The sequence below is a fragment of the Dermacentor andersoni genome, chromosome 1 (genome assembly GCF_023375885.2).
Source record: "Dermacentor andersoni chromosome 1, qqDerAnde1_hic_scaffold, whole genome shotgun sequence".
Classification (NCBI taxonomy): Eukaryota; Metazoa; Arthropoda; class Arachnida; order Ixodida; family Ixodidae; genus Dermacentor; species Dermacentor andersoni.
The window spans coordinates 51,894,376-51,910,593 of record NC_092814.1 but is presented as its reverse complement, the minus strand read 5'-3'; the positions used below and the strand labels follow the sequence as shown (position 1 = coordinate 51,910,593).

General features: G+C 41.7%; 2 protein-coding genes across 2 annotated transcripts in view; one reads left to right on the top strand and one right to left on the bottom strand.

Moving 5' to 3' along the window:
• Nucleotides 1-16,218, top strand: part of LOC140219077 (tigger transposable element-derived protein 6-like) — a 45,848-nt gene that overhangs the window by 19,002 nt on the left and 10,628 nt on the right. The window contains exon 2 of the mRNA XM_072288970.1: nucleotides 15,939-15,990. The gene's annotated coding sequence lies outside the window, so the exon portion shown is untranslated. The remainder of the gene's footprint in view (nucleotides 1-15,938; nucleotides 15,991-16,218) is intronic.
• Nucleotides 7,046-16,218, bottom strand: part of Roe1 (grpE protein homolog, mitochondrial Roe1) — a 33,886-nt gene continuing 24,713 nt past the window's right edge. Inside the window, exon 3 of the mRNA XM_050193502.3 lies at nucleotides 7,046-8,051. Coding sequence (XP_050049459.1) covers nucleotides 7,623-8,051 — 429 coding nt within the window. The 3' untranslated portion in view covers nucleotides 7,046-7,622. The remainder of the gene's footprint in view (nucleotides 8,052-16,218) is intronic.

The window sequence follows — 16,218 nt, the reverse complement described above, 5'->3', positions numbered from 1 at the left end:
TTTCACCAACGCCTCGAGAGAGAGCGCTGCTCGTATCAATCAGGTTAAACCGACGTCTGAACTTTACAGCTTCTCCCCCCCCCCCTTTTTTTTATTTTTTTGACAGCTTCAAGGGGGCCTTTATTAGCTGGTCTCTTAAGCATTGAAGACGAAATGGCACAGGAATACGTTTGACCGTGTACATATGCGGCTGCTGCTTCATGCCAAGCCACGGCGATGAGCATAGTTTTGTACACCATAATGTCTTGCAACCACAGATAGACGGAGCAAGCACAGAGATACGGGGAACTTTGGAATTTAAATGCAGTTAAAGGTGGAGAGTGAGGAAAAAAATATGCGAGAAAGTCAATGAGGTTAGCCAGCCTGTGGATACACTGGCTACACTGTACCTGGGTAAGGCAGTTATAGATATTGAAATAATTTTTTTTTTTTTTAGGAAAGAGTTAGCTAATGTGTGTATGTGTGAAAAAATGCATAAGAAGGCCTATGATAAAGTGTGCATGTTATGGCAAAAAGGAGATAGCACTACATGCATTTCCTTATTATAGCAAGGCAACACCCATTCATAGTCTTGATATATGGGGGAAACATCTGAGAATCTGACAACTGACCTTTACTAGGCAGCATTCACACTGCATTCAGTGTCCAACAAACTTAAAAATACTGTCTACCATCTTTCAAAGCTCTATTTTCATAGCACAAAATAATCTATCATCCAAAGTGTCTAAACATGCAGTGGTTTCTCGGGAAAGCGAGTAGAAAATTTTTAAAACAATTTTTCTATCTGCGTAAGTCCCTTACCAATTACTGGACACAATGGCAATGCCATGCCAGTAAAGGTGAGTTACCTTTATTAATATGATCCCAAAAGCCATCCTTAGCATATAATCAGTTGCATAAGCCATTAGCTTTTTGGTTTTTTTCCTGATCACCTGTAATCTCATGTGTTTCCTTCAAGCACAGTCTGTGTAGTCAATTCGAGCCTTTCTTGTGTGTAACGAATGCCTATACTGGTGTAGTGGCGATGCCAGCAGTAAAACAAAGTATTTCCAACATCCTGGAAGAAACTGCGAAACTCGCACCACTCCCGCAACATTACTAGCACTGTTGCGCATCACCATGTCAAGAGGGAATACTTGGGGACCCCACAATGCATCATTTTATAGGCACAAAGGCACCGCCACTTTTCAACATGCGCCAACTGGACATAAGAAAAATTAACCTCTGACACAAAGAAAAGTTAGCAGCATATAAAATACAATTTCAGGCAAGACGTCAATGTCTTTTAACAAACCAACTTTCCCTTCGTGCGTTTTTGGTTAGATGACGGTAGACTGATTTGTTGATAATGTTTCACCGGCAAGCGACGCCACATGCCATTTTTGCACAACTTTCAGTGTCAAAACATGTAATTCCTCATTCAAGGGACACAAGCATGCTTGCTTCCGTCAATGTGAAACACAATCTTCTCATTCCCACCACAATCCAAAGTTATGTTCTGAGCGGTACACAGTCCCTTAAGGTGATAAACAAGAACAATGCATTTTCTCAGAGCAACTGGTTAAGCCCCTCAAACAAAATATTTTAAAAGGAATAACTCTAAAGGGTCAAGTATTGATCTCAATTTGAAGAGAAAAAGAGCAAGTCGAGAAGAAACAGGCCAACCCAGAAGCAGTCAGAGTAAAAGTAGATGAATTTAGGCTAATGCTTGCAAATAAATATGAGGCTTTAGAACATGAGAATGAAGGTAACAGATAATAAACTTACACTTAAATAATTTAATTTCAGAGGTGACAATTCAAGTTAGAGGTAAGTCACCAAGGCAACAAATAGGCAAGCTCTCCCAAGTAACAAACAACCTAGTAAAGAAATGGCATAGCATGAAGGAGTCTAACTGCTGAGATAAGACAAAATTGGCTGAACTGTCAAAGCTGATAACAATAAGAAAATAAGCAATATTGGAGGTGCTTCCTCAATCGGAAAGATTGAGGAAGCAGTAAAAAAGATGGGGGCAGCATGAAATCAGTGAGAAAACTTGGTATTAGAAAGAACATGGTGTACACTGTGAAATGTCGTCGGCAGTTTCGATGACATAGTAAAGGCAGCAGAAGGATTGTGTACGGAACTGCTCAGTACCCAGAGGAGCCATATAACCACAATTGGACATAGTGACAAACAGAAAACAAAAGTTTCACATAAAGCTAGCAATGAAGTTAGAAGACATCTCTTGGGGAAAAGTGGCAGGAGAAGATGGAACAGTCGAACTGGCCAAAGATGGAATGGATATTATACTCAAAAAGCTTGAAACCTTTTAATCGCAATGCCTCAAGGCTTCACGTTTAACAGATTTGTAAGAATGCCAACAATGTACATAAGAAAGGAGATGCTAAATTGAATTTTAGGCCCATTAGCTTCCTTTCGTCATTGTACAAAATATGCACCAAGGTAATTTCCAATAGAATCAGCGTAACGCCCGATTTGAGTCAACCTAGAGAGCAGCTTCAGGAAGGGGTATTCGACTATGGATCACACCCATGACATCAATCAGGTAGCTGAAAAATCTGCAGAGTAAAACCAACCTCTTTATATGGCTTTCAAAGAACATGAAAAGGCATTTAGCTCAGCAGGGATGCCAGCACTCATGGACGCATTGCATAGTCAAGGAGTACAGACAGTATACATGAATATCTTGGCAAACATCTAGCAGGGGTTGCATAGCTACCTTAATTCTTCCCAGAAGAAGCAGAACAATTCCACTAAAACAAGAGGTCAGGCAAAGAGAGACAACCTCTACAATGCTATTAACTGCAGCTTTAGAAGTATTCAAATTGTTAGAATGGGAAGGATTAAGAGTAAAGAACACTGAGGAGTATCTCAGCAACCTGTGGTTTGCAGATGACATTGTCCTGTTCAGCAATGATGGAGATAACTTGCAACAAATGACTGAGGACCATAGCCAACAAAGTACAAGAGCAGGCCTAAAAAGGAAGTTTTTGCTAGGGTGCTCCCGTCTAAATGTAAAAAGAGAATTCGTTTCTCTTGGCAACCACTGACAATTGACGAAGTCTGTTGCATTTAAAAGAAAAAGATCAAATCTAGTGACGGTTGGTTTCAATTTATTGGTTTTGGTTGTCAATTTTTATTAAAAATTGGCAAAAAACGAACATTTTCCGAAATACAAACTATTAAGTTTACAACTCTGTAACTCAGCAATGAAAAATGATATCACAATTTTGTGAATTGCACCTAATCGTACATCTAAATCAGACAAAATTGATATGTTACACATGAATCTAAAAAGTATTCATATGAAAATACAGCTTTTGCAGAACCCTTGTAGACAACCTAAAAAATTCACAGAAGATATAAATTGACATATTGAATTTGTCCGCTTTGAATTATCTAATGGATGCCATTTGCACAACCGTGATATCCGTTTTTGATGCAGAGCTATTAATTTGTAAACCTTGTGCTTCTATCTTTTTTTGAACTTCCGAATTTTTAAAAATTCTGTTAAAAATTCAAGCCATAAAGTGAAATTTCACTGCCAGTAGCCACTAGAATTTAACTTTCTCTCTCAAATGCAACAAATTTCATTAAAAGCGGTCCAGGGGTTATCTCAGAAAGGTGTTTCTGCGTTTTATATGTATTTGAATAGGCAGCGTCGAAGTTGGGCCCAAGCTAAAGCTTCCTTTTAAGATTAATATGCTAAAGACTAAGGCAATGCTCATTAGCCTGGCAAAAGAATGAGAATTTGTTAGTGGCAGTGAAGCTCTAGAATCTATGCACGACTATGTTTACCTAGGTCAATTAGTCACAGGGAACCCTGACCACGAGAAAGAAATTTACAGAATAAAAATCGGTTAGAGCACATATGGCAGGCATTACCAAGTCATAACTGGTAGCTTACCACTATCCTTGAATAGAAAGGTGTACAATCATTGCATTCTACCAGTACTAACATATGGGGCAGAAACTTGGAGGTTAACAAGGAAGCTCTAGAAGAAGTAAAGGACAGTGCAACAAGCAATGGAAAAGAAAGTGATAGGCTCAATCTTAAAGGGACCCTGCAACGATTTTGACGATTTTCTACAAACGCACTGAGTTGTGTCCTTCTGATCATTAATTGACACATCTAAATGCTCCGCGTAAAGTGTGCAATTTATTATAAGGTTTTAAAAATGCACATCGCTGCCGAACGCAGCACACTGCTCGGCGGAATTTTAAGCCGCCCCTACCCATATGATAGAAATCGCCCATATGACGTCAGTGGGGCGAGCTATCCGATTGGCTGACCAGGCGCGTGATCGATAATTTTCCCAACTTTATGGTAAACAAATAATGTTTGTAATAGTCGGAATGTTAATTAATTTGTTTTTACAAAAAGAAAGTAACATAAAGAGAATGCACAAGAACAATTTTTCAGTACACTTAAGCACTTTTGGCACACAGCAAGTGTCGTCTGCTTGTGTTACAATGTGCTCCGTCTTTGACGAGAGTTCCGCAGTCAGTGTTGGTCTGTCTTTTCTCGAGCGCTATGATTCGACTTTGTTGCATTGTGGACTGCAAACGTAGCGACTGGCAATATGTCAAGCTGCGACATCGTGTCCTTCTGCAAGCCAGTAGATGAGCCGACTGGCTGCAGCGCATTGGACAGCCGCTATCCGATAGACGCCAGGATTTGCGTGATTTCGGCCGTCACTTTACGCCGGAAGATTACTAGTGCAATAGCGTGTCACGAGTCCGGTATTAGGGTAAACGCAAGCGCAAGGGGACAGGGCCTGGTCGTGTCCCCTTGGGTGTCGTTTGAGGGGATGAACAGAAGCACAAATGTGAATGTTCTGCATGGTGCAGCCACTTGGTGGCATAGAGTTCAACCAGACACAGTAGCAGTAACAAAATGTATTCTTCTTTGCTGCTGTCAATTTTGCGCAGGAGTGTAATCGCTAACACATTGTTTTTGTAAATGTTTGAAATGTCTTACACTTGGTTAGAGCAATATTAGCTCTTTCTTTGGCTGGTTAAGCTCTGCGCCAACGGGTGGCTGGACCGTGGCAACCGATCAGGCAGCTCACGTACATCTACGCTAAAGTTCCTTCCTCAGCTTGAGTTTATGCCTTCACCGTTCCGTCGAAACTTTCTGCTAGTGTGTGATTACCGGTATACGAGACACGTTCAGCGCTACGACAGAATGCTCGCAACGCACGCTGCTTCGATAGCTCTGATAGCTTCACCGTTCCGTCGAAACTTTCTGCTAGTGTGTGATTACCGGTATACGAGACACGTTCAGCGCTACGACAGAATGCTCGCAACGCACGCTGCTTCGATAGCAGTGAAGGCGGAGCGTAGCCCTGATCACTCTGCGAACGAGTTGAGGAGGAAAAGCACGGCTAGGGAGGAGGGTAACTTGTAATCGCTTGTAGCTCCATTAATACTTAACGCTTCACTTAAATTGTGGTGCGAATGTTCTACTTAAGCTGTACCCTACGTGTCTACAAAATTTCTCCGAACCGTTTCAGGGGCCCTTTAAGACATCAAGATGGCAAGTTGGGCCAGTTGGTTAGGATTCATTGTAAAGTTCATAACAGCGCAACACAAGACACAAACAAAAGGAAAGTAAAAACGACAACAGAGCGCCACACGACGACACAGCGCCGTGTTGTCGTTTTTACCTTCCTTTTGTGCATGTCTTGTGTTGCGCTGTTACGAATCTTACAATCAATCTTAAGATACTGGAACACAACACATAACCAAGCAAGAGAGCAAATGCAGGGTTCGTGCAGAACATTCAACTAAAAAAATTCAAGTGTAATGAAAGGATATCAAGGATGCTCAAGGACAAAATTCAAGGAGGGGGGAAACAAACCTTATTCGTACACACACACTGAAAGATAGCAAAACTTCCTGCTTCTTAATGCAATTTATTGCAGCTAAGCAGCTGCTGAATTGTACACACGCTTCAAACGCTTCATGTGGCATATTTTAAAAGTTGACTTTCCCATTGTAATGAAGTCAATCACCTTCTCGCATGATGGTTAGTAGTGTCCGGCTTCAGCCTAAGACAGTCATGTTAAAACCAAAGGGCTAAAACTTACTTACCACCAGGCATTTCTAGAGCCTAGGGTTCAAAAACGGAGCCATGATGGATGCAGGGTGAACCAACTAGTAAAACAAAATGGCGGTACAGCTGATCTGTCTTCGTCTAGGTTCACAATGGCAATTTAGATTAAATAAGCCTATCATTTGTTGCTGTAGACATGCCACATTGCAATCACTTAGCAACACTCTACAAAATATCTAGGATCATTTCCCAATAGACAGTGTCCCCAGCAAAACCTGTGTGCGGAGTTTGCTACTTTCAATATTCAAAAGTCAGCCCCCCCCACCCCAAAATCCCAGCTTTCAAGGAATTCAAAGAGGATTATTTTTAAGGATTTTTAAGGGCCCTTGGATCTCTTCTTCCCAATTCAATGGTTTTGAAAGGTTTCAAGGAGGTGTAAGAACTCCGAAAACGAGGCTAGGCAATGTTCTAGCTGACATTAAGAGGAAGAAATGGAATTGCGCAGGACATGTAATGTGTAGGCCAAATAATTGGGGGTCTATTCGAGTTATAGAGTGGGTGTCACATGAAGGGAGGCCTAGTTGGGGATAGCAGAGAAACAGGTGGTTTGATAAAATTAGGAAATTTGCAGGCAGAAGATGGGAGTAGCTGACACTAGACAGGGGTCATTGGAGATCACTGGGAGAGGCCTTCGCCTTGCAGTGTACTTAACTAAGATGATGAAGATTAAATCTTAACAAAACAAAATAGTTGTGCTGTAAGAGCAGCACATGTTTAAATAAGGTATAAAACAGGGCCAGCATCTTTTGGACCATACCAATTACATACATCCCAATAAGTGCAGGACATATGCAGCACACCATCAAAAACAGTCTTCTAAAGGCATCTCTTTGGATTTTATAAATAAGTGCAGCGTGCACTGTTTGGCGAGCCAAAAATGATGCATAATGCTGTAAACAAAATATATAAACTTGCAACAGAGAAGCTAGTAACAAAGTTAAATTTATTTCAGCCGCACTTCATAGTCACAGTCAGTGAAAAATCTGCAGGCTGCACCCCGATTTCTAAAACAGGCACGCTATTACACACGCACCTGAGTACTAGTGGAGTTGCAAGCTTCTCAGCATCATACTAAATTGGCCAGCCACTTCTTTTTGCCTAGCACTGCGTGGCCTATAACTGCAAAAAAAGCAGCACTATTAGCAACAATTTATAAATGACCTACACAAGTTATCATTCATGCACCTGACTGTTTGTCTGCTGAGTACAGGCTGGCTCTTGTCTACAAGGCCTTTAAGAAAAGCCCACAAATATAGCAAGCCCTTGAAAATGCTAACTTACAGTTTCTTTAGCTTGTTTATCAAATACTTTGCCCCCACACTTGGAATGATCAAAGTCAAGTCCAAAAACCACAGCCTGCCTGTCATACTCACTGCAGTTGTTTCATGTTTCAGCTGCATTAGAACACATCTGCTCCTTTCCCAACCTGAGCTAAATGGCCAAGAAGACTGCAACCCAAGCTACATGTCACTGCTGGACTAAATTTGCAAGTCCAGTTCCATCAGGTTCGCTCAACCACACCAACCATGGCTGGACGAATGGTGCGATCTTTGAGCTTGTAGCCAATTTTAGACACTACACCTACTGTACCGGGCTCTTTGCTTTCATCATGGTGCACAAATACGGCCTGATGCTCATTGGGATCAAATTTCATTCCGATAGGATTGAGTTGTGTAAGTCCGTGGCGCCGAAACACTGCCTGCAGTTGTGCCTGAGTCATTTCAAGGCCAGTGTAAAGGTTTTGCAAATGCGGATTGTCAGGGGTCACGGCTTCCTTGGGAACACTTGAAAGGGCACTACTCAGCACATCGGCAACGTCTAGCAGGTCCTTGCAGAACTTCTGAATGCCAAACACACGGGCTTCTTCAATCTGTTTCTGCATACGCACACGCAAGTTCTCGTTCTCTGCCAGCGAGCGCTTGTACTTGTCCTGCACAAGAGCAAAACATATTTTGTATCATCTATCACTGCAAGAGACTGAATGGCAGAGCAAACCTTTGAACCACACAAATTTTTTGCTTAAGGCAAAAACATTATGCAGTGTTATGAAAGGGCCACAAGACAAGCATGATACAGGCGTAACATCACCAAAGAACTTATCGCAAAGCAGAAAACTAAATCTTTCGAGGAAGTAGGAAAAGTACGCAAAACAATTTGACCATCCTATGTAAGCACTATCTCTGAAATCCTCAGAAGCCTTAAATTCCTTCTACCTAAATGCGTGGAAAAACGAAATATTGACTATTTACCTTCCATAAATGAGCTGACTTTGTCCACACTAAAATGCATCAATTTTTCACACCAAGGACCACCCTAGCATGTCCATGCATCAATATCTAGTTGGGTTTTTAAAGGGATAGCTTTCCTTGGCTATTCCCCCTACTTTGCAATTTGTCAGTTTCAGGCTGTTTACAGCAAACTTCATACACTGGGTGTCACTCGGTACTACTAGGCACCGATTAAAAGTATTAATGAACAGGCTTATATAACCCTTGTACGCTGACCAGATATGCCCATCTCTGTTTTGCATAACAAAAAAACAAAAACGAAAAAGCTTCCGACATAAAAACTGAACATATAATGTCAGTTGACAGGCATTCCTAAAGCACATTGATCTGTTAATAGAACAGTGAATTATACTCAATGGAATCTTTCACTTACTTTAGCATGTTCTTTCGTTTAGCCAAATAGTAAAGTATTTTTACTAAGAAATACTCAGATGCTAATATGACGAAAATACCGCAGTTTAGCAAAAGAAAATAGGCATCACTATTTTCATTGAATAAATTTAGTATTTTCTTTGCTTTAGCCACTCAGTTTGTGCCAGTTAGTGTCTGCCCATTCTTGGCTAATCAAAGAATAGGCATGTGCCACCATGATTCTCGCACAAAAAATCATTAAACCAACTCAAAACAGTCTTCGTATAGCATCAAATAGGCATAATTATTAAACAACTATTGTGAAAAACAATAAACATGTGCATATGTAAATATGTAACTAAGTGTGTGTGTCTGCGCATGTGCATTACTACATAACATATGTTGAAAGATGCTTCCAAAGCTTTAGCTTTCAAAGATATTAACCCAATGTTGGTTCTACCTGAATTATTTTATATTACAGATGGCACTTATATAAAATAGAACTGTGGCTTGAATTATTTGTAATTCCAGCAACAATAAAAATAGAGTTGTCATCAGTCAGCGATGTTTCTTGTGTTTTCTAAACGATTCAAACAATCTAACAGCATGACTTGTTGCTTATAGCGTACTATGGTACATCCCTGCAGTCTAAATGCCAGAAGCCCACAATATGCTGCTTTGTGTGTTCAAAAATATAAGAAAAACACAAGAGAAACAGAAGAAAGGAAACCCAAACATGGTACCATGAATGTTAGGTGGTGTCTGTGCCATACCTTGTTTTGAAATACACCACACAAATTCAAGCCTTTTAGCATGTCTCACATATGAGTGTGCACAGCTCTGCACCAAACCAAGGACACGGATTGTTCAAGTCCATAAAAAACAAGGACAAGAAATTGCACACAAGCGCTATTCTAGTTGTCTATGCACTTAAACAATCCAAAGTATGTTACACCAACAAGGTCAAACACCCACGCTCGTCAAGGACACAGTTTTGTTCGTGGCATTTTTACAGGGCCTTTCTTGAACAATGTTCTAACACTAATGGTAGGCAGCCTTCGCAGTGAAGCCAACTTTTTCATACAATAGTTTATCGCTATTTTAAACAAAACTCTTCCTTTGAATAGATTTGTAGTTTCGCCTTGGCATGCCAATGTCAGTGGGCACCTGAAAGTTTCTACATTTAGGGAAATTTTTTTTCTCAAAGCAACAGCTGAACAGTTGAAATATACATATACACATATGGGGTTTAACGTCCCAAAGCAATACACAGGCTATAAGGGAAGCTGCAGCGAGGGGTTCCGCATTATTTTCAACTGTCCAGGGTTCTTTAATCCTTTGACTGCTATGTTTGTTCTTCCAACTGTACCTCAGCCCCTGTCAGGTTTCTTCTTTTTACGTGTTGGTTCAACGGATATTTCATGCTATGCAGAAGCTGGTTCTTCGTTGTCACTTTCTACTGTTTGAAAATCCACTAACAGTTGGTAAGCTCCCGTCTCTCATAATCTGGACAAACTTGATCTACCACACGCTGGCTGACCACGGCTGCCTTACTGATCTTCAGCCCTTGCCTTTTTTTTTTGCATGTTGTTTTTAAAAATTAAATTCTAGGGTTTTATGTACCAAAACGACGATATTATGAGGCACGCCGCAGTGGGGGACTCCGGATTAATTTGGACAACCTGGGATTCTTTAACGTGCACCCAATGCACAGTACACAGGTGTCTTCGCATTCCACCTCCAACAAAATACAGTCGCCATGGCTGGGATTCAATACCACACACTCAGGCTTAGCAGCCCAATGCAGAGCCACTATGATGGGTGCGTGTTGTTTCTGTGGATATTTCATGCTATACAGAAGCCAGTTTCAAACCGCTTTCTTTCGATTTAGAATTAACCAAACAGCTCATAAATCCCTTCCTCTGTGAATGTGTGGATGCACCCACCACACTGGCTCTCCATGGCTGCCCTGCCAAGACAGCATTAAGACGTTTGCTCCACCTGCTGTCAGCAACTTAATCCACAAGTTTCGTGTGCTTAGATGACCTCTCCATAGATTGCACAACAGGTACGCAAGAGTTCCTTCAGAATCTACAGCGGTTCACTGAAAACACAAAACGAGTATGTATAGACCGTTTTATCTGCGAGGAGGAACCTAGCCTCGAACAAGCGTGCCGCGCCGCTCTCCTCCTCGCACTGCTATGTGCGGATTCCGCTTTCTCCCAGCGACAGCTTGGGAAGGTAGCGGTTTAATTGTGAATTAGTGCAGTTCTAACGTGTTCTGTCTGGCATTTCTGCGATGTCAGATGGTTCAAGATTGACTGGCTACCACTCTGCTGTATTCGGCTGTAAATATAACTTTAGGAAGCAAGTGTGAAGTGCATCTTCAGCCGCGGCGACATTGTGGATACCGTCGCTATGATAGCAGAGAAGTGTCCGCTTTGTATTGCCAGCATGAACAGAAAGGACTTTGCCATCGCGTGCATGTTCGGAAGGTTTTGTTCCCAGTGAACGCTCGGCGACGAACTCTGATCTGGGCACCCATGATCAAACTGGGATATCAAAGAAAAGTGTGTATTCGAGTCGGCAAACTATTGCAAATGGATGAGTCTAACTATTTCTTCATGCACGCACATTAAACTAATTCTGTTCAAACGTGTACAAAGATTATCATGCTTGGAAACCACATTCTGTCGCAAGTTCATCGAGGACGTATTATGAAAAAGAGTGCATGCCGACTAAGGAATGAAAGTGCGCTCTTTTCAATTCTGTAACCAAAGCCTTGTCTACCATGTGCCGGCCGGCCCTAGTTCACATGGGCCCTCCCGTGCTTCCGAATCTCGCCGGCAAGCTGTTGACGCCGCTCATTGCGCGCCGTATTACTGCAGAAAATAAGGTTGCTGTTGCAAAGAATAGTTATTCCTTTTTCAGCTCTCCCGAGTAGGTGATGTGCCCTTCCACGCACAGGCACCGTTCGAGACCTAACAGCCCTTTCGATCGAGTTATTTTACAGTTCTTTATTTTGTAAAGCTTGATGCCCAGATGCCAGATAAACAATGTTTAGAATATTGTACTGCGAGAATTTTAGAACCACAAAAGCTAGCAAAACATGTTTTCTCAGAGCTTCGCAGTTACCTGGATTGGAATGTATGCTGGTGGCGGCACACCGCATGACACATGGAGACACCTCTGATTGTTGTTGCCTGAGTGACACCTTAATAGAGTTCAAGGCTATACTTGCAATTATTACATGTTACATATCGACAATGTTCAGACTTGACTCGCCTCCTATTAATATTGTGGGGAGAACTGCAGCGCCTCTAGGCCCGTCACTGTTCGATATTGCGGTTATATCGAAGCTGAAAGCTTAGTGACAACACGGTAAGAAGTTTTCCAATCCAAACAACTTGTTGACAACTGTCGGGAAAGTGAGAAAGCTTGCCACTCGTTGTCAACAGCATGTTCACCGTGCACCCTTCGGCACGATCCCACATACCATCATGGCGCCGCACAATAGGCGGCGCTGCGATTACAAAATGGCGACGCCCTCAACAGAACGGTCTATACTCAGGAGTGGAAGGGGCTGTGTGAGGGTGCGTGCCAGAGTTCTTTCATGGGTGGCAGTGCAAGGGTTAATGTGCAACCAAAGCATGGTATATGGCCATTTTTTTAATTCTGCCCCCACTGGAATGCAGCCACGAACAAAGCCTACAACCGTGTGCGCATCTGCAGGATGCTATAGCCCCCGAGGCACCGCAGCAGGTGAAATATCTATTGTACAAGACCTCATACCCCTGTGAACTGTACTGATTCTTTTTAGCTGCTTGTAGAGGATGAACTGCTGTCATTCTGAAGGCCCTGAGCCACCCACTTACAGTACTATGCCAGAAAATAATGTTGTATCCAAGGTACACAAAAAGCAGTGCTGAAGAGGCTATAAGGAATTAAAAACTATAACACGACATGCAGCCTGCTTCTACACTTAGCCTCTTTTGTGCCTCCAACTGCCAGTGCTTGGATGCAGACACTAGAACATAACTACAGCAGTGCTTCCACGCATATGCAAACTTAAGCCTACCAAATGCCCCATCACCAGACCACCATCAAGAATGCAACCAGTATGGCTTTACACATCCATTAACCTTTTATTGCCAGGCATCAAGAATTCACAATGTGCTGTTCTTAACCTGTGGACCAGGAAGTTTTTAAGGTGCAAGCATCATATTTAAATTATAAAGGACAAACTTTGCCATTAAGCTCTGACATTTCATAGCATCTACAAATCATTGCCAAGGTGACAACCATTGTTGCAAGACACAGGGAGGGAATGTTGAGCTGTGCGAAAGCCTTGATTAAACAGCCATTTACAGAAGAATAAGGGGTATTGCTTGACTACAAAAAAATTCTGTTGTTAGCCAGCATTATATAGGACATACTGCAGTATGTTGTAAATTCATCACACTTGAGTTAAGTCACTGAATGCCATCAAAAAAGATATATAGAGACATCACAGTTGACAATGTTGCCTATTTCTTCGGAGTAGATTATGGGTACTCTGAACTTCTATAACCAATAGTCTTTGTACATGCTAAATGTGCATGAAACATAAGATATACAAAGCAGAAAGTGCCATACATAGCAGAAAGAAACATATCTATAGGAAAGCAGTTTTCTACTTTGCTTGAGATCTGTTGGGAACGATGAGGAAAAAGATCAGAATTACCGTGATGCAGACTGACATTAAGAGTTAGAGCTTCCAAACACGTGCACAGCCATGACCTGATGCATTAGGAGAGGCTGCATGGCTAAACAGTGTAAAAACTGAGCCTTGTCGAGGAACCCACGACCAGTAAACTTTGGTTTCCATCAGTAGGTCCATTTAGGCTGCATGCACCACCATGCACAGACATGAGCAAACATTTTCTTAACGCGGTTTTCATGCAGAAAGCAGATTTTCCACTAGCCTGTCATACAGCTTATTACTGGTCAGTGGACTACTACAGTGCTTCCAGCACCAAAGTTGTGTTGCACTTCTACATTTCAAGCTACATGCAAATAGATGCATACAAAGGGGAAGCACTCACCAATCCAATTATTTACTTGCGTATGCACCTATTCACTTGTTTTGTTTGTTCATAAGGCTCGCGATACTTCGTTCCCCTCTGCCAAAACAAGACAGCTGCAATCTTTTGACACCACATAAGGGCCATGTGAACAATACACAAGAATGCCTTTTCCGTTTACATCTGCAGAGAATTCCATACTGCTTATAGGATTTTCACCACTATAAGACATCGAGAAGCACTGTGGTACCCCACACTTGGGGCAGGGTACCACAGGGCTTGGCATACTAAGCATTGTGCTAAGAGTACTTGGGAAAGTACTTCAACACTATAAGCAACACATCGCCATCACAGAAATATATTTTCCCTCTTACAACCTTCACTACATATCACTTGGGCTCAGTGACGGGTACTGCCAATACACAATGTGCCCAAAATATTCCCTCAAAGGTTCCTCTTTAAAAAAAATCAGATCATTTTATTATGTGGCTAAAGATAAGGCAAAGGGGCTCACAAGAATTTTTAAATGCTCTTCCTTCACAATTCAAGCAAAGAGAATTAATGGCGAGTTGTGCTAACGATAACACAACCTACAAAAAGTGATGTAAATTCAACAAAACCTCTCACTTATCTGCTGGCTACCAAAGCAGCAAACGAAAAGCTTACACTCAGACAACAAAAGCGCAGGCTTTCAAGAGGCCTTCCAGGACCACACATAAGTTCATATTTTCAGTTGTACGAGATCAGAATGGCTGGTTGCAATGTGTAGTGTGACACATCAAAAGCAGAACATTACTCAAGCAGGGAACATAGGTCCGAAAGATATTTGCTGATTTACAAATGTGAAGAGAACCCCTATCATGATTTTAAAAGATACAGTAACTGTGGAACATGAGTAAACTGCTCATTCTTTCAAATAAGTTACTTTTATTTTGTGACGGATCTCTTACTAAATAGTCAAACCACTGTAGTATGGCTGTGCTGAGTCTCCTTCAAATGCTTCCTTTGTTTACCGACTCTTAAACTCAAGCCTCTACCTTCCCGTGACCCCTCGTCTTGTCAGATAGATGGATGGGTCATTTATTTTTCTGTACATGGCAATGTAGTAAGTATAATGCAAGCACTTGTCACTGTGGTTTGATTTTAGCCGGTAGCAGGAAACCAGGAGCAGTGTAAACGTAGCAAGTTTAATGCACCACTTTGCAAGCACACCCCCCAAAAACACACTAATGGCCTTTGCAAAAGACCTGCTGCAACCTCTACTCAAACAAACACAACATGTTAAAATTAAATTATGGGGTTTTACATGCCAAAACCACTTTCTGATTATGAGGCACGCCGTAGTGGAGGACTCTGGAAATTTCGACCATCTGGCGTTCTTGGGTGAAATTTTGGGTGATGCCACTGCCTTGAATTTCCCACACCAGCCTGGCACAACATAATGGGTTTCGGTGGCGACTGCTTGAGCTTAGTTTATATTTATTGGTAAAGGTAGACTACACTGTATTCTAAACTAGCCAAAAAATGAACTTTGTTTCAACAACTTTAATGGGCTACAATGTCCAATCAACAAAAAAAAAAATGCTTTGAAATCTGTAATGTCACACTATACCACCTGGGGTATTGGTGCAAAACTTTTCAAAAACTCAAGTTTGTCCTTGATTTTCTACTCCAGTTTCTTCCCTGAAATTAAAAAAAATGTAGTTTTGAAAGAATACTCTCAGTCTAAACTGATTTTGTATTTCTCTTTAGTATCCCCTTAAATTGTGCAGCACAATGTCCAGAAATTCCGGATTAAATTTTACCACTTACAATTCTTAAACATCCACCTAAATCTAACTACACAAGAATTTTGGATTTCATCCCCACCTAAATGCAGCACAGCAGCCCGGTATTGAATCTGCAACTTCGTGTTCAGCAGCAGAACGCCATAGCCACAGAGCTGCTATGGCGAGTGATGCTCAGCATGCAGTTTCTTCTGAGAAAGTATGCCGCCAGTGCTGGATTTGGTTGCATCCTTGCCGCACACACATAATGTCGCCCACAATCGTAATACATAAAATAGCAACATTCTACAGAGTTACAGTTACATACCAAACTACTCCTTGTCTGCAGGTACAAGAGATCCTGTGGCCTCCTCTTCCACATAGGACCATTAACCAGAGGGGTAAATACACCATTGTGATGTGCCTATGTGCATGAATAACCTTCCAATATAACCCTTTCAGGTCAACATCATTTAGAGTCCCTGCGTGTCATGGGTTTAAAAATATTGCTACACGCGTGTGATATTTGATTGTTTGAACGAGGCGCATGGGCGCCATCGCCTGCCTTTTTTTTTGTCTTTCTTTTTTAAAGATAGCCCTCGACTCAATAATTACGATATGAAGCCCAG